Below are 23,630 nucleotides of genomic sequence, written 5' to 3'. Positions count from 1 at the left end.
AAAATTCATGTTCGGTTTATATACTGTTTTTCTAAATAATTTCTGTGTGAAAAATAAAGTATTTTAAAACTAATTAGGAAAAGGAATTGTAATGACAACAATGAAAAGTGGAACCTTATTTTCTGTAAGTTCAACAATGTTTTTGTACATTTTTTGACAGATTTAGTGATCTGTTTGCTCTGACAGAAGAGCTAGACAGCATGAGGACAAATAAATCAACTCGTGGAAAAGGAAAAGGACTGAAGGGGTCCACAAAGTATAAGCAGCCAGTTGTTGGTGCAAGTGATGCCACATCTTCGGAGGTACGTTCTCAATGTTTCCTTACGAAAGTTAGTAACAGGAAAAAATACCTTCATATCAACACACGTCTGATTAATATAAAGAACAAAGTAAAATTATAGTCCTAATAGGAGTGAAAATAATATTTAAAAATTTTGTGCAGTTTTGTTAGAGAGATTAATTCAAAGTGAACATAATTTCTTTTAAATGAATATAAATGATTTGTTACTAAGTTAAAACATTATTGTTGTGGATGTATTCTTCCTCGTATTCTAGAGCAAAAGTGTAATGAAGGAATTCTTGGAATTACATATTAATTAAGCATCTTTGTAAGGCTTAGGCCTTATTTTTCAGTGCATTGCCATTGTTGTGTTTAGGCCTCTGTTGACTCTATGGTAAGTCCAAAGGATTATAACACAACATTTAAAAATTGGGTTTCAATATCCTTGATGGTCCAGCACAAATGGCCTGTTGTGTAGCTTTCCACTTAAGAACAAGCTTCTTTTTTTTTTCATCCATGAGTATAAAGTTTCAGTAATTACACTATTGAGGTGTTTAGCTATGTAAAAACTTTTGATGACATATGTTGAGTAATTACACTATTGAAGTGTTCAGTTGTGTAAAAACTTTTGATGACGTATGTTGAGTAATTACACTGTTGAAGTGTTCAGTTGTGTAAAAACTTTTGACAATTCTCAACATACTTCATCAGTCTGATGAGTAGATTTTTAATTCATTTATCTTCTTTCAATTTTAGGATGAGGAAACACTAAAACCAAAACCTCCACGGAAGAAGAAAAAAGCAGCTATGGTTGGCTCCGACAGTGACTGAGGTCCAACTGGCTGGAGAAATCCAATTTTCTGGAAGCTCTTACGCTTCTGACAGCCCAAAAGAATTCGTCGTGAAGGCGGCAAGGTTGCTCATTTTAAGATCAAACCCTCCTTTTTAAGGAGTGGCCACAAAATGGGCTGTATACAACTTCCCAAAGCAGTCCAGCAGTACCCTCCTGTGTGGGAGTGGCCGAACAATGGGCTGTACCAAAGCTTCCCAAGCAGTCCTGCCGTGGATAAAGGGGAAAGAGGTGACAGTTCAACGAGAAATTCCCATTGATTTATATCGTTAAACAATAACTCTTCAGTCTCTTACTATATGTCTTAAAGACAGGAATTTTTAAGTTGTTATTCCCCACTGATTTGTAAAGGTGGTTAGTTTAGAATTGCCATTATAGTTTAAATAGTTAGCCCGGATTGTAAGTTTTGTAAAAACGGAAAGAAAAAAGAGTCAGGTATGTAAAAATATTGTTCGGTGTGTGACAGACATAGAAAAGAAATTCCAGGCTTTTTTTTTTTTTAATGTGTGGGTGTGTTTGTGTTTGAAGTTGCTTAGAACTACATCTGTGAACATAGTTTGAGCCTGTGGCCAAAGTGTTTGTGTTTATGTCAACTTGCACGCATTTCTCAGATGTAGATATTGCACAAACTGGACATTCAACACTTGCACAATAAACCCTGAACTGGACTCCAGTGGTGATGAACATTTAGTTTTCCGGATTGTATATACTGTCATTTACTGTCTGCCGACCACAAAAAAATGTGGTTTTCTCGACCCAAATAGACTTTTTAAAAAATAAAAGATTTTATATAAAATGGTGTGATACGTGTAATAGTGCATTTGTAAGATTCTATAACAACATCATTAGAGAGTATCTTTTCTAAAGAGTGACAACATTCTTATGATATATATTTACATTAAAGTGAATTACTTTGCTACTTCCATAAACAGAGTAATTGTGTTATTATCAAAAATCAAACCAAAACCAAGAGTTCCAGTTAACACTTCTTATTTCTCTAACCTCCCTAACTTGGAAGTGACATCACTCACAGCATCATCCTGTTAATGAATGGATAATTAAATTATTTTTGCAGTTTTTTAACCATTAATCAAGACTAGTGAGTGAATGCCACGTTTCAAGGAAATACTATTTGGGGTGGGGACAGTGTGATTATGAAATACGCGGCTGCACAACTGTCTCCTACTTTTTCAAATCACAATTAAAATAACATCTAAAGTCTCATCTGATGGGAAGCCTTTTTTGCCTTTGCAGTAAAAGAAACGAACTATCATTTCAACTCGGGTCACGGAATAGGAAGACTGTCAGAATCTTAAAGTACTAAGAGAGAAATAAGCTGGAGCTCTTAAAGGGGGGGTCTAACCCTCGCACTGGTCTACAGGCTACCAGAATTGTTGTTGCGTGTTACCTATGCTAATGGAGGTAAGCACATGGTATTTATTACTGTTCTGTAACTCAAATTAATAAAATCACAACTTTATCTATGGATAGCGAGATATTTTAATCCAATCAAAATCTACGAAAGTTTCAAAAAATCTGAATGTTGTCGGACAGGGTTGTTTGTTTGCTCTACTGGTGTCCCATAGTGAAGATAGCCGATATGACCTTGCAGGACTTGCTACACTAAGTATGATGATAAAAAACCAGCAAAATGTCCTTATGGTGGCATTTTAGAGCTGGTAGAAAATCTTTACCAAAGTAACAGTTTCGTAATGAGGCCAAGTTGAAGTTAGCATGGTGGTTAGCTAACTACCAGTTACTAAAGACCAGTGATGATCGAGAGTTTGAATCCTGCTCTCAAATATGTTTGCTCTTTCAGTTGTGGGAGGGGGAACATTATATTGTCAATGTCACTGTTCATAGGTAAATAGATGGTGGATGCTGTGTATCAGTTGCCTTCCCTCTATTCTGTCACTTCTGAATTTAGGATGATGGCAAATATATATTCTTCAAGTAGCTTTGCTTGAAACTTAAACAGAACAAACCTAAATCATTTAAAATATAAATGAAATATGGAACTTAAGTTAATTAAACAGAATATGGAGAAGAATCAGGATTTTTTGTTTGCTTTTAATTAATGCTCAGACCAAGGCTGGATTAGGTATTTTATTGGACCTAGACTATTCAACTTGTAGAGGTCCCTTCGAGACAAAACCTCTATGTGCAATACATTTATAGTCATAACTTGATGACCCCTGATTAGAATGAGACCCTGGGTTTCAGCTTAGTAAGCTCATGCCTAAATTCTGGGTTGGATCAGACCACTCGATGTATTTTATCAGGTCTTTCAACGCTAGGGGGAGTGAAAATGAAGACAAGTAAAATTAATCACAGTCAAAGGACACTTAATGTCTAATACACGAAACTAAAGCGGCAAACATGGTCATATTAAATGTAAAACCATGATCACCAGATGGCGTAACATGTGTAAACTAGAAACAAATTAAGTTCGTTACATCAATTAATAGCATAGTTGCCGATTGGCTTAAAGTTTTATTTTTAAAAAACTATTTTGTAAATCACAGCTGACTGCTTCACTCAACTCGAAATCTGAGAAGAAACGTATATTTGGTGATGGGTTTGATTGTCTTAACAATCAATATGAAGTGTGTTGGTGATTATACTGGACATGAACAGGAATCGAGGATATTGGTTTGTTTGTTCGTGGGCTGATGTTTGGCGTACTTGAAACTGAATCTCATCGATGTTTGTTATTCGTTGGCAATTACGTAAAAATGTGGATGTGTCATAGGAGTGACAGCCTAATTTCAAAAGTCAGACGAGAGTTGTCGATAGGTGACATTAAGCCTAAATTTACATGAAATTCTGAGACAAACCCTTTGTCAGGCGGTTGTCTCTTACTGATCCGTAGATGCTAAGAAACAAGAGATGAATTTTGTGACGTCAGTACATGCCACCAATCATTGGGGAAGGAGATCCTGAGAAACTTATGGATTGCCGACAATGGGAAAGACATACGATGTCAATTTGTTTGAAGTGAAGGGAGATTGTACTATTTTGTGAAGTAAGTTATGTCAATCGGCTGGAATTATAGGGATAAAAATGTAGGAAACCAGGGTGATTTACGAGTCTAACAGGGGCTCGTAAAGTTTAACCTGTCGTGACCCATCTGTGCTATAACTTGGAAGACGCGTCTCAACTATTACCCACGTCTTTATCTTGTAAATGTTTCTTACAAACAGCAAAGACTCGCCAAGTTTCATTACTGTGTTTTCGCCAGAACAGAATCCTTGAAGTAACAAATGTCGCATGAGCGCCACCTCTTTACACGTGACAAAAATTATCCAAAACAAATTATCGTAACATCACACAAAAGTGCTGAACAAAACAACAATCGGCACACCACGGATTTGATTAATTAAAACCACGTTTAGGGGTAGGGTAAATATTTTATTATTTAAAACTACGTTTAGGGATAGGGTAAATATTTTATTATTCAACCAATGAAATGTTTCGGGTTCTTGAAAAAAGGAGTAACATACACCCTTCGTCCTGGTTTCGAACCAGGACACTACTTAATTATGACCATCATCGACTTAACAAATGAAAACAAGTTTCAGAGGCAGAGAAAACCGTTGATTATAATACAAATAGAGCAAAAGTTTTAATATTTGAGACACAAGTCGCATTTTAACCCCCAAATCTGACTCTAGGAGGCAAAAGTAATTTCAATCTTGGGATGTAGAACCCCAAATGGCAAATTTCACATTTTTACTGGTTTATCAAAAGGAAATTTAAACTTAAATCGAATCAGTAAGAAGGCCTGCATTTTAAATCTCTACCTGTCGTGTCATCGAATTTATTATATTTTTAATGTTATATTCTTTCGTTTTGGAAGAGAGTTATTACTTTGGAAAAAGTAAAGAAATATGTCTTCTTGACGCTTGTTCCGCCACAAATAAGTCTGGCGATCTTCAGTTTGAAGACTGACGCTTGTTCCGCCACAAATAAGTCTGGCTATCTTCAGTGTGGAGACTTGGTGGCTTACAAGGAAATTGGTGATGTCACCAGTATCTTTCTTGTTTGTTTGTTTTCACCCTTAGATACATGCAGTGTAGATCAGCTGCGAATAGAGCTAAACCTGTATATTATATATATATATAAATAAAGGAGACATGAAGCTTTTACGTGACATTTCCCACGGTTTGACATTGAAATGTCTGTAATCATTGATTGAAACACCTGTTTATTCCACGCCACACCGACGTCATTTAGAAGTGTGGGCTGTAGCATAGCAACGCTCGTGCAGTTACCATTTCCTGACATAACTTCGAGCATCGGCATCACTCGCTCGTAGATTTCATTCGATCCGATGTTGGGAAACATGGAGTTTCTGTCCATCTGGTTGGTTTTTGTTCTTATTGTTACTCATTCTTTGGCGACAGTGAAGTTTCCAATGCACATGCCTGATGTCCAGCCAACTCAGGTTTGTAATAAAGACAAATTTAACTGATATTTTAAATGTTTTATATCATTTAACTAATTAGGCCTCACGAACGAAGAATCCCTACAATACAAAAGTCATTTCTTAGCAGTCCTTCAAAACAGTGTTGTATTAGGACTTTATACACCTATTACTTAATTACTTTATCACATAAAACCATTAGATATATTATTCTTTATTTCAGTCTTATATCAGACATGATCAACTGAATATGGATAATATGATATCTTCCGAGAAACTAAAACTAGGGTTAAAGGAAAAGTTGAACTGGCGATTAGTTAATGACGGTCAAACAATTCAAAATTCGATTACCAAAAAAATTCAGGTTGAAAAATGCAGGTTTTGAAATTGTGAAATGTAATGATTCTCTCCCACCCGTCGATAAAAATGTGTAACAATTCTTGAAACAATTACGATGTGCTTCAATGTTCAATATTGGTTTTGTTAATAGGTAGATAAATATTAACAGTTGATACCCTATTAATGCGGTGTTGTTAATAGATAAAAACGACGCATATCAACTATAACTATCCCTAAGTAAGAACTGCTAACCAGAGGGTGAGAAATTAGTTAGTAGATATTTTTAACGGAACGGCAGAGATGACTCCACAATTATATTGTCTCCAAACTTATAAGTGCTGAGTGAGTTTAGTGGAGTGAACCTTGGACCTTCTGATTAGCATTCCTTGCTGTATTATCTGATCGTGGGCTTGCTTTGAACTCTGAGGCCTTCAGTTTAGCAGTTCCTCCTTTCTTGTCTGACTGTGGGCTTGAACCTTGGGCCTTTAAATTACCATTCCCTGACATATACAAATATAGGCTTGGCTTGACATGAACCTTGAACTTTCTGATTAGCATTCCCTGCTATCTTATTTAAATATAAACTTGTATATCACTTCTATAGCATCGACATAACTTAGAACCTTCTGGTCTATTGTTTGGAACCGGAAGACTAAACTCTGGGTCACATCCAACTGAAGAAAAAACGAAGAATACCTAAAATAGAACTTTTACTGTAACAACGACAACCATCTTTAGTTGGCCCAAAATATTTATTAAGAAATTTAGATTGGAACTTTGGAATGTAAGTTATGATTATTATTAACCTGTAAATAGATGGATATTTCATAACTTCATTGAGTTTTGTTGTTTTTATCTACGTCACATGGGTACCGGTTTTTGATCTAACGACCGGTAATAATACAGTGTTGTTTATGTGTTGTGAACTGCTTGAGTGACAACATTAATTCAATACAGACGATGTCTATTCTCAGTTTTCTACGCCAGATTTCTTCTGAAGAGGGCGTAGTTAGTTATATTCATTTGTGCATTTACCTGTGGACAGGATATGTTTGAGGTAATATCTCCTGGTGACCTCTGGGTCAGATTTATTTGTCTACGCTGATTCGCCTAAACCTTTATAAACAGCACCAAGTTCAAATGTTGGGAAGAATTGAAGTAAAAGTAATAATGAAAACAGTTTTCTACTTCACTAAGTGTAAGCTGACATTACTTCTAATTATTACTTTGTTGTTAAACGCAAAGCCACACAATGGAATATTTGTACAGTGTCCACCATGAGTATCGAAGCAGAATGTTAGCGGTGTGACTCACCACTAAGCCAGCACATGGCTTACACTTCAGTAATATATTTGTTGTTTTGTGCCTTCGAAAATAAACTAATGATGTGTTGCTTATATTTAATAGCCTTACACATCATTTGTGATTTTGAATTTCGCGCAAAGCTACTCGAGGGCTATCTGCGCTAGCCGTCACTAATTTAGCAAGGTAAGACTAGAGGGAAGGCAGCTAGTCATCACCACCCACCGCCAACTCTTGGGCTACTCTTTTAGTACCAACGAATAGTGGGATTGACCGTAACATTATAACGCTCTCATGGCTGAACGGGCGAGCATGTTTGTTGCGACCAGGATTCGAACCCGCGACCCTCGTTTTACTTACGAGTCGAACGCCTTAACACGCTTGGCCATGCCAGGCCCTCTTACACATGAAGTAAGTAAAATTTCAAGTAAACCTATAAGGACCATATTTTTCTGTTTTTCTTAAAATTTCACCTAAAACTCATTTTCTTAAGAGCGCTCAAAATCAAGTGATTTTCACGATAACGGTGTTTAATTTCAAACAAAAAGTCTGTTTTAAGTTTAATGTAATCTCTCAGTTTATGCATTTAGAGGAGAGATGCCTCGGTTGTTTCTTCCTTCTTACAGATTTGAAAGAAATGAAGTTGAATTTTCACTATCAAATCCTGTATAGTTGAACATTTTACTGAACAGCTGAAGAATGCTAGAAACATAATAGAATGTTACGGTCAACCCCACTATTCGTTGGTAAAATAATAGCCCAAGAGTTGGCGGTGGGTGGTGATGACTAGCTGTCTTCTCTATAGGTTTTCATTGGTGTATTAGGGATTGCTAGCGCAGATAGACCGCGTGTAGCTTTGCGCGAAATTCCAAAACAAACAAATATTCCCTGCGATAAACAGTCCGATGGTCCATTGTGTTGATTCGTCAATATAAGTAACAAGTTTACTCACCACATCAAAGTTAATAACAGGCGTGGCTGTATTGTTAGAGTGCCAGGACTGAGAATCTAAAGGTACATGATTCGTTCCCCGTGTTGCAAAAACGTGTCCAAACTTTGGACGAAAGTTTGTTTATTTTTAATTTCGCGCAAAGCTAGCCGTCCTTTCTGTGAAATTACAAAGAAACTGAATCCACGTTTTTCTTACTGACAATAAAGCGTCTGTAACTCTCGAAGTTGTTAAAAGAAAGCTGGTACGTTTTAAATAAGAGATAAATACAAAGTAGTATTTAAATAATGTCCTAATAACATTTCACGAAATAACACTGACTTTGCGATGAGGGTGTGACGAAAGGCCAGACATAATAAATAGATTTGTTTCAGTTTGTAGGCCTGTAGTTTTGTTACACAAGTTTTAAAGTAAAATTAGAAAGGATAGGGGTCAAGCACATTTACCTATAGAGGGCGTTAAGTATGTAACGCCGGATCAGGCTTCAGTTATAACTGTGATCCGTGAAACAAATGGTAACGTTTCTGATTAACTGAAAATTTCTGCTATTTCTGAAAATAACATGTGAATTGAACAGGATTTATCTGAAAATAACATATAATGTCCGCTTTGACGACTTAATGAAAATGGTTTTACTATATTGTGTAGAAACACCAAAAGATGATCAAACGACACTCGTAAAGTACAATAAATGACTTGTGAGGAAAATGTGAGTCAACGTTCATTTACAATAACAGTAACAGACGTCACATCACGGTTCACCATACATTAGGAACAATTCGAAACGTTTCTTGCATAACATTAACAATGGATTACTTTTCTTAACAATTCCAAGACAGAAATTGTGTGTGTGTGTGTGTGTTTTTTCTCATAACAAAGCCATATCAAACTATCTTCTGAACCCACCGAGGGGACTTGAACCCCTGATTTTAGTATTTTGAATCTGTAGACATACCGCTGTACTAGTGGGGGAGCCGCAAATTTTGTAGATACAAATATTAAACTTCGTTCTTTGCTCGGTCTCGATTTTTTTACATGAATATTAATCTCAAATCCAGCACATCTGGTTGTGGTGTCATTCTGCAAGCAGTTCAGATTGTTTGTTTTTGGAATTTCGCACAAAGCTACTCGAGGGCTATCTGTGCTAGCCGTCCCTAATTTAGCAGTGTAAGACTAGAGGGAAGGCAGCTAGTCATCACCACCCACCGCCAACTCTTGGGCTACTCTTTTACCAACGAATAGTGGGATTGACCGTCACATTATACACCCCCACGGCTGGGAGGGCGAGCATGTTTAGCGCGACGCGGGCGCGACCCTCGGATTACGAGTCGCACGCCTTACGCGCTTGGCCATGCCGGGCCCCAGCAGTTCAGTAAATAAACTCCAACCGAACACCGCTTGTTGTGACGTAATCATGACGTATTAGCCAGTATCTTCAAGTGGCCCTTAGATAAGCGTGTGGTCACCACTGATAAGATAGATAACACGAGCCGTATTATAGTACTACGAAGAACCAGCAGTAATTTGTAATATGAAAAACTCACGCATGAGTCTAACCCGGATGTTTGCACTGGATTATAGGATTATAGGATTATAAGCGATACACAAGGGAATACAAACAATATTGCTTTAAGTAGAGTAAGAGGCATAACTTAAGTTTTTATCTATTAATAACTAATATTTTAAACGGTTAGTTAGTTTGTTTGTTTGATTTATATTTCACGCAAAGCTACTCGAGAGCTATCTGCGCTAGCCGTCCCTAATTTTGCAGTGTAAGACTAGAGGGAAGGCAACTAGTCATCACCACCCACCGCTAACTCTTGGGCCACTCTTTTAGTTCCAACGAATAGTCGGATTGACCGTCACATTATAACGCCCCCACGGCTGAACGGGCGAACATGTCTTGGTGCGACCGCTATTCGAATCCGCGACCTTCAGATTACGAGTCGAACGTCTTAACCCACCTGACCATGTCGGGCCTAAACGGGCAGCTCAGAAATGTCCTTTTTAAATTTTGAACAACAAACTGTAGAGAGGGCAATACCGAACGAATAACGAGTTTCACTGTTATTTTTATAGCATTTCCCAGCTGCAAGTTTTGGGCGTGTTCAGTTGCATCGTGGCTAGAACCTCGGATCTCCATCAACAAAAGAGGAATTCGCCTGGAATGTTGCATTCATTCAGAAAATATATTTTTGAGACCATTGGTATTTATTGCAAAACCTATACGTAATTTTGGAAATTCAAAACTTATATTCTCTAGGACCCAGCCGTTTTATATTCATCGCTCGGTTGTTCCAATCTTCGCCACCGCCCAGTGATTCAACGCTAATTCTGAAAGCTTATAACGTTAAAACCGGGTTTCCATAGCTGGGCAGGCTTGGCATGGCCAGGCGCGTAAGGCGTGCGACTTGTAATCCGAGGGTCGCGGGTTCGCGCCCGCGTCGTGCTAAACATGCTCGCCCTCCCAGCCGTGGGAGTGTATAATGTTACGGTCAATCCCACTATTCGTTGGTAAAAGAGTAGCCCAAGAGTTGGCGGTAGGTGGTGATGACTAGCTGCCTTCCCTCTAGTCTTACACTGCTAAATTAGGGACGGCTAGCACAGATAGCCCTCGAGTAGCTTTGTGCGAAATTCCCAAACAAAACAAACAAACCATACCTGGGGTGTTTACAACACGTGTGTTATTGTGCAGCTTTGCGCATAAAAACAAGAAACAAAAATTTCCGGTTTCAGTTATGACCATCAGCCAAATTATTAACTTAATACAACAATTCATATTATTACTAATTTGATATAATACTCAGTTTAAACTGACAAATATATTTATTAACATTTGATACAATGTACCAGCTTCCGTCTCGTACAAAATATTCAACGTTTTAGTATAGCTATCGAAAACATCTACTCCGTGAGAGTTATTGACTCCTAAAAAATCGAAATATTTAAAAATAATAGAAAGAATTATTACCACATGCCAAGAAACAAGCAAACACTTATTGTAAGTATCATATAATAATATCTAAATAATTATTACCACATGCCAAGAAACAAGCAAACACTTATTGTAAGTATCATATAATAATATCTAAATAATTATTACCACATGCCAAGAAACAAGCAAACACTTATTGTAAGTATTCTATAATAATATCTAAATAATTATTACCACATGTCAAGAAACAAGCAAACACTTATTGTAAGTATTCTATAATAATATATAAAGAATTATTACCACATGCCAAGAAACAAGCAAACACTTATTGTAAGTATCCTATAATAATATCTAAAGAATTATTACCACATGCCAAGAAACAAACAAACACTTATTGTATGTATTCTATAATAATATCTAAATAATTATTACCACATGCCAAGAAACAAGCAAACACTTATTGTAAGTATCATATAATAATATCTAAATAATTATTACTACATGCCAAGAAACAAGCAAACACTTATTGTAAGTATTCTATAATAATATCTAAAGAATTATTACCACATGCCAAGAAACAAGCAAACACTTATTGTAAGTATTCTATAATAATATCTAAATAACTATTACCACATGCCAAGAAACAAGCAAACACTTATTGTAAGTATCATATAATAATATCTAAATAATTATTACCACATGCCAAGAAACATGCAAACACTTATTGTAAGTATTCTATAATAATATCTAAATAATTATTACCACATGTCAAGAAACAAGCAAACACTTATTGTAAGTATTCTATAATAATATATAAAGAATTATTACCACATGCCAAGAAACAAGCAAACACTTATTGTAAGTATTCTATAATAATATCTAAAGAATTATTACCACATGCCAAGAAACAAGCAAACACTTATTGTAAGTATTCTATAATAATATCTAAATAATTATTACCACATGCCAAGAAACAAGCAAACACTTATTGTAAGTATTCTATAATAATATCTAAATAACTATTACCACATGCCAAGAAACAAGCAAACACTTATTGTAAGTATTCTATAATAATATCTAAAGAATTATTACCACATGCCAAGAAACAAGCAAACACTTATTGTAAGTATTCTATAATAATATCTAAAGAATTATTACCACATGCCAAGAAACAAGCAAACACTTATTGTAAGTATTCTATAATAATATCTAAAGAATTATTACCACATGCCAAGAAACAAGCAAACACTTATTGTAAGTATTCTATAATAATATCTAAATAATGATTACCACATGCCAAGAAACAAGCAAACACTTATTGTAAGTATTCTATAATAATATCTAAAGAATTATTACCACATGTCAAGAAACAAGCAAACACTTATTGTAAGTATTCTATAATAATATCTAAATAATTATTACCACATGCCAAGAAACAAGCAAACACTTATTGTAAGTATTCTATAATAATATCTAAATAATTATTACCACATGCCAAGAAACAAGCAAACACTTATTGTAAGTATTCTATAATAATATCTAAATAACTATTACCACATGCCAAGAAACAAGCAAACACTTATTGTAAGTATTCTATAATAATATCTAAAGAATTATTACCACATGTCAAGAAACAAGCAAACACTTATTGTAAGTATTCTATAATAATATCTAAAGAATTATTACCACATGCCAAGAAACAAGCAAACACTTATTGTAAGTATTCTATAATAATATCTAAAGAATTATTACCACATGCCAAGATACAAGCAAACACTTATTGTAAGTATTCTATAATAATATCTAAAGAATTATTACCACATGCCAAGAAACAAGCAAACACTTATTGTAAGTATTCTATAATAATATCTAAAGAATTATTACCACATGCCAAGAAACAAGCAAACACTTACTGTAAGTATTCTATAATAATATCTAAAGAATTATTACCACATGCCAAGAAACAAGCAAACACTTATTGTAAGTATTCTATAATAATATCTAAAGAATTATTACCACATGTCAAGAAACAAGCAAACACTTGTTGTAAGTATTCTATTTATCTATTCTATATTAACGTGTTTTTATAAGGCCATTTTCTTATATTTTCTTTTATAAATTCGAACATTAATTTATTAGTTGTAGTTCACTGTCTTCATACTTCCTTTGATACAGTTTATTTAACATAACTCTTTACTTCTGTTATATAGTTTATTTAACATAACTCTTTACTTCTGTTATATAGTTTATTTAACATAACTCCTTACTTCTGTTCTATAGTTTATTTAACATAACTCCTTACTTCTGTTATATAGTTTATTTAACATAACTCCTTACTTCTGTTATATAGTTTATTTAACATAACTCCTTATTTCTATTATATAGTTTATTTAACATAACTCTTTACTTCTGTTATATAGTTTATTTAACATAACTCCTTACTTCTGTTATACAGTTTATTTAACATAACTCCTTACTTCTGTTATATAGTTTATTTAACATAAATATTTCTGTTATATAGTTTATTTAACGTAACTCCTTCTGTTATATAGTTTATTTAACATAACTATTTCTGTTATATAGTTTATTTAACGTAACTCCTTCTGTTATATAGTTTATTTAACATAACTCCTTCTGTTATATAGTTTATTTAACATAACTCCTTACATCTGTTATATAGTTTATTTAACATAACTATTTCTGTTATACAGTTTATTTAACGTAACTCCTTCTGTTATATAGTTTATTTAACATAACTCCTTACTTCTGTTATATAGTTTATTTAACATAACTCCTTCTGTTACATAGTTTACTTAACATAACTCTTTACTTCTGTTATATAGTTTATTTAACCTAACTCCTTACTTCTGTTATATAGTTTATTTAACATAACTATTTCTGTTATATAGTTTATTTAACGTAACTCCTTCTGTTATATAGTTTATTTAACATAACTCCTTACTTCTGTTATATAGTTTATTTAGCATAACTCCTTCTGTTATATAGTTTATTTAACATAACTCCTTACTTCTGTTATACAGTTTATTTAACGTAACTCCTTCTGTTATATAGTTTATTTAATATAACTCCTTACTTCTGTTATATAGTTTATTTAACATAACACCTTACATCTGTTATATAGTTTATTTAACGTAACCCCTTCTGTTATATAGTGTATTTAACCTTAATTCTTACTTATGTTTTTATACTTAACCGTTTGTTTGTCACAGAAGGAAACTTACCTTTGCACAGCTTTCAAGATGCCCGCTCAAGAACACCAATATATAGGTATGTACTTTTCGGGGCATTTTAAAATGTTTAAGTGTATCTAAGTCATATCTTCTTGTTGCCATGTTTTTGAATATATATTTCTAATATTGTTTTACTGTTATGTAATTCACTGATAACCTGTGTATTTCCATGACAATTTATATCTTTTTTCAATTATGATGTCGTGATTTAAAAACCAAAGGCTCAAAACTCGAGCACAATCGAATAGTTTAACATTATTATTAAGTTAAGTTTTCAAAAGTTCTCGAGCTTTGGATTTTTTCTTTAGAAATTCATTACACCTTTTGTGTGTGATACTGTCTGCTATCTGTTTTATCATAACATAATATTATTATTTTTCGACAATTAATCATTGATAAGTGATTCTGACAACAGATGGCATCTCTTCTCACGGGTCCAAACGATAACGTAACCAACACGATAAAAACCGAAGTTATTAAAAGTATTGTTTTACGTATGAAATGTAATAACTGGAGCGAATTTAAGTGTAATAATAATAATAGTAATAATAAATGAAGTAGAAAAGAACTGAATATTTTTATTAATACTTCAGACAATGGCTTGCGAAGTCTCGTTTATTGTTGGTATAGTACAAGAACTTAAACTCAATAAGGTCGTTAATATTACGTTATGTACTTTACTATGCTTTATTATGAGTTGTGTAAAATTCAGTTAAAAATATAACCAACAGTTTTTAAAAATATATCACAACTTCTGATTGAAATATATTTCAGTAACTATTTAGTTAAATGAAAGTAAAACAGGAGTCTACGTAAAATTAATAATAATAAAAGACAATAAGATACAATCAAATGAGAGATTTGTGGCAATCAGAAATTCTGCACTGGTACAGAAAATACGTACAATGAAAATGTTGTGGTAGAGTTGAAACGCCACCTGTGAATATTATATTGAAGTTACTGTTTTATAAAGATATGTTAATAGTGGCTTTTTTGTTGTACATTCGTATCGTTTTTTATGTTTATATTTTGTAAATTAAACAAGAGTACACATCTTTTTTTTTAGTTTTAAAATCTTATTTGACTCTAGAATTAACAAGAACGTAAGAATGTGTGTATATATATCTATGTATGTGTATTTTACACTCTAGTGGAGTTTGAGCCCAACGCCACAATGCATACTGCTCACCATATCTTGATATACGGCTGCAGTACTCCAGGGTTTTGGGCGACGGACGATCCACGAGCTGTGTGGGACTGTGGGGAGATGGCAGGTGGTGTGTCAGAATACCGACGGGCACCGACGTGTGCTAGTGGGTCTCAGGTGATATATGCTTGGGCAAGAGATGCGCCCAAACTTACGCTTCCAGAAGGTAAATCCAGTATTTTACGCTTAAATGGTTTTGTGCTTTACCTAATTACAATTTTCCACCCATCAGTGCAAAGTTCACAATATATTAGGTAATACATATGTAAGAACGGCTGGTTTGGGTTGAGAAAATTTTTATGTAGTGGAGCGAACAATATTTCGATCTTCTTTGGTTATCGTCAGGTCGGGTATAAAGGTGTTCCTTTGTATTTGTTTATTTTAGGCTTGAGTTGTTGTATAAGTAAGGCTTCTTTAATTTTGCGTTTGTTTATGCATATGTTTCATGTGCTGAGTCAAAACAAAAAATTAACATACTAAGAAACCAAATAAACACAGCCATAAAACTATGCTCACCAGATAAAATTAACGACGAATTAGACTAAATAAAACAATACTTCATCAACATCAATAAGTTTCCTCCACAAACCGTAGAAAACATTATACGCACACACCTAGACAGAAAGCAAAATCAACCAACTAAAGTAAATATATCTCACGAATCAAAAAATCACGAAACCATATACTGCTGTATACCATATATTCCTGACATCAGCAAACAAATAACCAACATTTGGCAAAAATTAGTAACAAAATATGACATTACAGTTAATACCAAATTTATTCAAAAACCGGGCACAAAACTGAGGTCTATACTATGTAAAAACTGCACTGACAAACACCACACCAACATTATTTATGAAATACAATGTGATAATTTTCACTTCTATATTGGAGAAACAATTAGAAAAATGGTAACCAGATTCAAAGAGCGCAAAAAGTCACCTTCACACGTTTTAAAACACTACAAATCAAATAAACACAACATAACCATAGAAAACACTCAAATACTAAATAAAGAAACAAACATAAACAAACGCAAAATGAAAGAAGCCTTACTTATACAACAACTTAAACCCAAAATAAACCAATATAAAGGAACACCTTTATACCTATATTAATAAATATAATAAAACATCTAAGCACGCCATTTACATTTCTACACTCAGTTGCACAACCCTCTTCAAACGTGTGGTCAGCTATCGGTCAGCTACCTCTTTCTTACTTTGTGAACCTGACTATGACCGAAGAAGGTCGAAACGTTGTTCGCTCCACTACATAAAACTTTTCTCAATCCAAACGATCCGTTTTTACATGTATGTGTTTCTCTACAAGTGGGTTTTCTCGACATCATTAAATATTATGTCATAGTTTTATTAACTTCGCACTTGCTGAAGTAATTTGTTGAACCTTACAGAGTCCACCTGCTTCAGCTAATTGCTGTAATAACTGTGCACGTGCAAGAATTTGTAAGGGTTTACACATTTTGATGAGAAAGGAAACAAAAAGACTTACAGATAATTATAAATTGTAATTATAAATCGATGTCCTTTAAAATAAAAGTTCTTTTATGATTATGTGGAGTTTAACAGCAGCCTTTATTATTAAATTGTTAAGATTGTAGATAATATAAGACAAAATATATTAACAACTTAAGAAATATATCAACCGTTTGTTTTTGATTCGTAATTTGTAAGACGTACAGAACGATGATCAGTTAATGTTCCGGGAAACCTAAGGATCGTGAACTACCATTCTAATGTTGTGTTACATAAAACTGAATAAAATATGTTTTGTTCTTCCAAGTCTTTCATTTCGTTTTACCATTTCATGTGCACAGGTGTTGGGTTCAAGGTTGGAGGATCCGATACTGGAATAGAATACTTAGTTTTACAAGTGCACTACGCCAACGTAGACAAGTTTATAAGTAAGTTTGTTGTTGTTTTTTAGATCGTTGTTTAAATAAGTTTGCAACGACATGTTAAACTTCTATATTGGTCTAATTATTTGGCTATTAAAAAATAAAATAACCATGAGTGTGATATTTCTAATAATAAATGGAAACTTTATTACTATGAATAATCTACCTTACAAAACCAGATTTGTTATGTTTTAATACTATGAATAATCTACCTTACAAAACCTGATTTGTTATGTTTTAATACTATGAATAATCTACCTTACAAAACCAGATTTGTTATGTTTTTTTTATTACTATGTATAATCTACCTTACAAAACCAGATTTGTTATGTTTTTTTTATTACTATGAATAATCTACCTCGCAAAACCAGATTTGTTATGTTTTTATTACTATGAATAATCTACCTTACAAAACCATATTTGTTATGTTTTTTATTACTGTGAATAATCTGCCTTACAAAACCATATTTGTTATGTTTTATTACTATGAATAATCTACCTTACAAAACCAGATTTGTTATGTTTTTATTACTATGAATAATCTACCTAACAAAACCAGATTTGTTATGTTTTTTATTACTGTGAATAATCTGCCTCACAAAACCAGATTTGTTATGTTTTTTATTACTATGAATAATCTACCTTACAAAACCAGATTTGTTATGTTTTTTATTACTATGAATAATCTACCTCACAAAACCAGATTTGTTATGTTTTTTATTACTGTGAATAATCTACCTTACAAAACCAGATTTGTTATGTTTCATTACTATGAATAATCTACCTTACAAAACCAGATTTGTTATGTTTTTTATTACTGTGAATAATCTGCCTTACAAAACCAGATTTGTTATGTTTCATTACTATGAATAATCTACCTCACAAAACCAGATTTGTTATGTTTTTTAATACTATGAATAATCTACCTTACAAAACCAGATTTGTTATGTTTTTTATTACTATGAATAATCCACCTCACAAACCAGATTTGTTATGTTTTTTATTACTGTGAATAATCTACCTTACAAAACCAGATTTGTTATGTTTTTTAATACTATGAATAATCTACCTTACAAAACCAGATTTGTTATGTTTTTTAATACTATGAATAATCTACCTTACAAAACCAGATTTGTTATGTTTTTAATGCTATGAATAATCTACCTTATAAAACCAGATTTGTTATATTTTTTATTACTATGAATAATCTACCTTACAAAACCAGATTTGTTATATTTTTTATTACTATGAATAATCTACTTTACAAAACCAGGTTTGTTATGTTTTTTTATTACTATGAATAATCTACCTTACAAAACCAGATTTGTTATGTGTTTTAATACTATGAATAACCTACCTTACAAAACCAGATTTGTTATGTTTTTAGTGCTATGAATAATCTACCTTACAAAACCAGATTTGTTATGTGTTTTAATACTATGAATAATCTACCTCACAAAACCAGATTTGCTATGTTTTTAATACTATGAATAATCTACCTTATAAAACCAGATTTGTTATGTTTTTTAATACTATGAATAATTTACCTTACAAAACCAGATTTGTTATGTTTTTTTATTACTATGAATAATCTACCTCACAAAACCGGATTTGTTATGTTTTTTTTAACTTGGAAAATCAACGTTTCGCTGGAAAGTTTCACTAAAACAGAAACTGCAGCTTACAGTACGAAGCCTAAAAGTGTCCAGTTAACGAAGACTGACACATGTGGTGTTGTTAGGTTGATTGTCACAAATCTGGTGTTAGGTTGATTATCACAAATCTGGTGTTAAGTTGATTGTCACAAATCTGGTGTTGTTAGGTTGATTATCACAAATCTAGTGTTGTTAGGTTGATTATCACAAATCTGGTGTTGTTAGGTTGATTGTCACAAATCTGGTGTTGTTAGGTTGATTATCACAAATCTGGTGTTGTTAGGTTGATTGTCACAAATCTGGTGATGTTAGGTTGATTGTCACAAATCTGGTGTTGTTAGGTTGATTATCACTGGCATTAATTTCAGCCGCGGGGGCGTTATAATGTGACGGTCAATCACACTATTCGTTGGTAAAAGAGTAGCTTAAGAGTTGGCGGTGGGTGATAATGACTAGCTGCCTTCCCTCTAGTCTTACACTGCTAAATTAAAGACGGTTAGCGCAGATAGCCCTCGTGTAGCTTTGGGCGAAATTCAAAACAAACACTGATATTAAAGTGTATTTTACACAGAAATATTTACTAAAGAAACTCGTTTGAAAATGATTTTCGACTGAAATGGTAAATTCATAATACTAAAAGGCACTACGTAAAATAGAAAGTAAGTGTCACACACTCACTTCTATAGTATCCGAGCTTTTTGACCTTTGACTGTTCCAGATCTCTTCAGCTCGTGTCACTGAATTCTGGTTTTACAGTCCATGGTGCTTTAAGGGTAGCTCGGTTTAATTGGACTTAGACTATCTGTTCGCATGTTATAAGAGGTTACACACACACACAGTTTTTGTAAAATAATGGTTTATACAATTCTACAGCTTGAGCGCTTTGTCAGTTTGCTCTCATTTCTTACATAATTCAACAGATGGAGCCACCGACGACTCTGGTGTAATCCTGTCAATGTTACCAGGAACAACCAATAAGTAAGTCTTTGTTTTAAAATTATAAATAATTTCTGAGTTGTATATTTGAAGTATTTATTGGAAAATCGAGCAGGTAAAGATTTTCGCTTGCAATGTTAATAAGCAAATTATTTATAAAACGAACGTGGTACAAATTTTATGTATAAAGTGTGACCATATCTAACAAAAACCAACCCTAAATACTTTTCACGCTTAAACCTTTAAATGGTAATAACCTCACTGATTTGAAATTCGCAATTGGTCCTGCATAAGTTATATTTTGTTTGCTAAATATTTCTCTACTGTAATTATAATCGTCATTAAAAATAAAATAAAAGATAAACAAAATAAAAGATTATGGAAGGTTGTTTTTAATAACTACAACCAGATGGTTTTCAACATTTTGTTTTTATCGACACGTCAGTAGACTTCCACTTGTGCACCGTTGGCGGCTCTCGACACGTCTAAAAGATATTCGATTTCAGCCCATGCTCACTTCTGCTTCAGAGTGAGACAGCAGTATGTCTGCGGACTTACATCGCAAGAAACTTGGTTTCGATACCGGTAGTTGGTAGAGCACGAATAGCCTTTTGTGTAGCTTCGTGCTTAATTACAAACAGATGTTCGCTGCAACGTGTTCAACAGTAGCGATGACGTCAGTTAACGTGATCTTTAGCTCCAGATATTTGCTCTAGACGTGCAGTGCAAGATATCCTTAACATACCCCCATACTTTTTCCTAATACTGCTAGTTGTAATTACACTATAATACTTTTGTTTGTTTGGAACTAAGGACAAAGCTACACAATGGACTATCTGTGCTCTGCCCACCACGGGTATCGAAACCCAGTTTCTAGGGGATGGGAATCCGTAGACATAGCACTGTGCCAGTGGGTAACGCAGTCACCTACTTGGTTTCTTTAAGTCATAGGACGAATTGAAACTTGTCTTGACATGGTTGCCATTTTACAGGGTAACATGACTCACTAGAATGAAGAAAAAAAACCATGACAGTAAAATCTTTTTGAGTTGGACCACAAGATGTTGAAACCTGGATATATTCTTAGATATCTAAATATTAAATTTTAAAATAGGAAGTATTCTTCTCGACCACAATGTATTTCTAAAGCTGCTTTTATCTGTGACACGTAATACATACAATCTAGGTATTGTTTGACACTTATATATAAAACATTAAAATTAACCCGCTCCGCGTAAATTAATTAAGTTCCTAAAACTTCACGCATGCTCCGAATCATTTGTCGGTAAACCTGGTGGCAAAAAATAATTCTGCATGTTTACAGTTTTGCTGTAAAATGTTTATTTTAAACGTCATAAACGTACGACGTACAACCATGAAAAGTTAACCCTAATGAAAGTGATTGTAAACCCATTAGTTTTATTGTGTCTAATTATGTCATTGTTTGCCACAAGTAATTAGGAACGTGTTTTTTGTTAATCTCAGGGTAAACAAGCGAGCAGCCATCTTGCTCCTGGGAACGGGTGGAATTATTCCTGCTCATCGAGAAGGTAAGATTTCGTTATTGGCGATCAGTCAGTAAACCTGGGGTATAAATTGTTCACACATTGTACGATAACCTAGAAACATTTTTTAAAAACGATACGTCAGTAAAGCTAGCAGCCAGAAATATGCACTCTGTGTACGTTTCGAACTCTAGGGAGCGTTATGAAAAACGAAGCGTTTAAATTTTATAGTTATCTAACAGCAAGACAAGTTTTGATTTACACGACGTGAACAAAAAACCTAAAATTTAGTTTATGTTCATTCATTACTTGAATTATTCACGTGTCATCAAAAGTTCATCAAAAGTCCAAAAAAAAAAGAAAACCTCAAACATTAAAATTTAAGTTTTATTTAAATCAGAACTTGAATGATAATCAGTTTGTTAAGGAAGTAAGAAAAAGTTTTATATTTGACAGTAAAATCAAACATATTTCAGCGAAGGCTCAACATGTTTATATTTTACGTTATTTAATGAAGTTACTGCCTTTATGTTTTAAGAACAGAAGTTCTAATACATGTTATCATGCACTGTTTTTCAATCATGTGTTTTAACATCAACTGTGCAGATTAATGCTCATTGCTAAAGGCTTCATAGTAAAACTGTCATATTCAAACGTCGCTACTTCTCCATAAATTCCTTCAGTAATCTATCGTATATCTGAGGATTGAAGTTTCCCATTACTCATTTCAACAGTATGATCATACAGAAATCCGTAAGTGGTTCATCAAATGACATGCCAGTCAAGCCGTGACAGATATGTCACGGAACCATCTTGTGACATTTGTTGATTTTTCAGATGAGATTTTTCTTAGTTATGTTGCCTGCCACACGGGGACAGTTTTTTCCCTGACCTTTGTGTTCCTGGATTCCCATCTGTTACAAAACGCCATACTTTTCCCATCACAGAGAGGGTACAGCTTGCTGTAGGTCTCTTTCGGGATGGTTCCGGGTCCCCTAATTGATTCATATTTCTTTGTTTTCTAATGCAATTAAATACAAATCATACTTCTGTTTTAGAGAGTCTAAATCCACGATTTGAATACACCTCTGCGATCTTAGTGTCTAGATAACTTGTGTCGAATAGGACTATTACATGTATTTCCCAAAAGCATTTAATTTTCGGTGGACCTAAGCAGTGTCAAAGTGTACTTGTGATGAATTTCGTTCTACCACAACTGTATATTGGCTGCGGGTGTCATGTAACTTGTTAATTGGCGCATTAAAAATTGTTTTAGAGTAGCGCACGCAACTCTTAACATTTCTGGCCCGGCATGGTCAGGTGGTTTAGGCACTCGACTCGTAATCCGAGGGTCGTGGGTTCGAATCCCGTCACACCAAACATGTTCGCCTTTTCAGTCGTGAGGGCGTTATAATGTGATAGCCAATCCCACTATTCATTGGTAGAAGAGTAGTCCAAGAGTTGGCGGTGGATGGTGATGACTAGCTGCCTTCCCTCTAGTCTTACACTCCAAAATTAGGGACGGCTAGTGCAGATAGCCCTTGTGTAGCTTTGCGCGAAATTAAAATAACAAAGAAATCTCCAGGAAATGATGGCATACAAACAATTCTCCTCACAAAAGGCACTCCGAAATTATTGGACCAACTATTAGCAATCTTTAATTTATCACTTTACTCTGGATACATCCCAGTTTCTTGGAAGCAAGCTAATATATTAATATTCCATAAAGAAGGTAAACCAGCCAATAAACCAAACAGTTATAGACCAATCAACCTGACTAGCTGTGTATGTAACTATCTGTATATGAATAATATGTCACTTAAAGACCCAAATCATGGATATGTCTCACAGTTTGCTGATGATGTAGCTATCTGTATATGAATAATATGCCACTTAAAGACCCAAATCATGGATATGTGTCACAGTTCGCTGATGATGTAGCTATCTGTATATGAATAATATGCCACTTAAAGACCCAAATCATGGATATGTGTCACAGTTCGCTGATGATGTAGCTATCTGTATATGAATAATATGCCACTTAAAGACCCAAATCATGGATATGTCTCACAGT

General features: G+C 33.9%; 1 protein-coding gene and 1 pseudogene across 2 annotated transcripts in view; both read left to right on the top strand.

Moving 5' to 3' along the window:
- Positions 1-1,926, top strand: part of LOC143245863 (integrator complex subunit 3-like) — a 38,527-nt pseudogene extending 36,601 nt beyond the window's left edge. Inside the window, exons 24-25 of the transcript XR_013025699.1 lie at positions 161-302; positions 1,037-1,926. The product of XR_013025699.1 is annotated as an integrator complex subunit 3-like (transcript). The remainder of the gene's footprint in view (positions 1-160; positions 303-1,036) is intronic.
- Positions 1,927-5,307: 3,381 nt separating this feature from the next.
- On the top strand, positions 5,308-21,668 carry LOC143246065 (peptidylglycine alpha-hydroxylating monooxygenase-like). Its single transcript, XM_076492290.1, has 6 exons — positions 5,308-5,577; positions 14,312-14,369; positions 15,484-15,705; positions 17,380-17,466; positions 20,036-20,093; positions 21,537-21,668. The coding sequence occupies exons 1-6, from the start codon at positions 5,464-5,466 to the stop codon at positions 21,631-21,633; spliced, it is 636 nt and encodes a 211-aa protein (XP_076348405.1). The 5' UTR covers positions 5,308-5,463; the 3' UTR covers positions 21,634-21,668.
- Positions 21,669-23,630: the final 1,962 nt, after the last annotated feature.

The sequence above is a fragment of the Tachypleus tridentatus genome, chromosome 3 (genome assembly GCF_004210375.1).
Source record: "Tachypleus tridentatus isolate NWPU-2018 chromosome 3, ASM421037v1, whole genome shotgun sequence".
In the NCBI taxonomy this organism is placed as follows: Eukaryota; Metazoa; Arthropoda; class Merostomata; order Xiphosura; family Limulidae; genus Tachypleus; species Tachypleus tridentatus.
This window is presented reverse-complemented; position numbering and strand designations above follow the sequence as displayed.

Bases quoted from the DNA above. Each gene is read 5' to 3' on its own strand.
- LOC143246065 (XM_076492290.1), top strand. From the start codon at position 5,464: ATGTTGGGAAACATGGAGTTTCTGTCCATCTGGTTGGTTTTTGTTCTT. The intron at 5,578-14,311 runs GTTTGTAATAAA...TGTTTGTCACAG, and splicing joins CTGATGTCCAGCCAACTCAG to AAGGAAACTTACCTTTGCAC. The intron at 15,706-17,379 runs GTAAATCCAGTA...TCATGTGCACAG, and splicing joins CAAACTTACGCTTCCAGAAG to GTGTTGGGTTCAAGGTTGGA.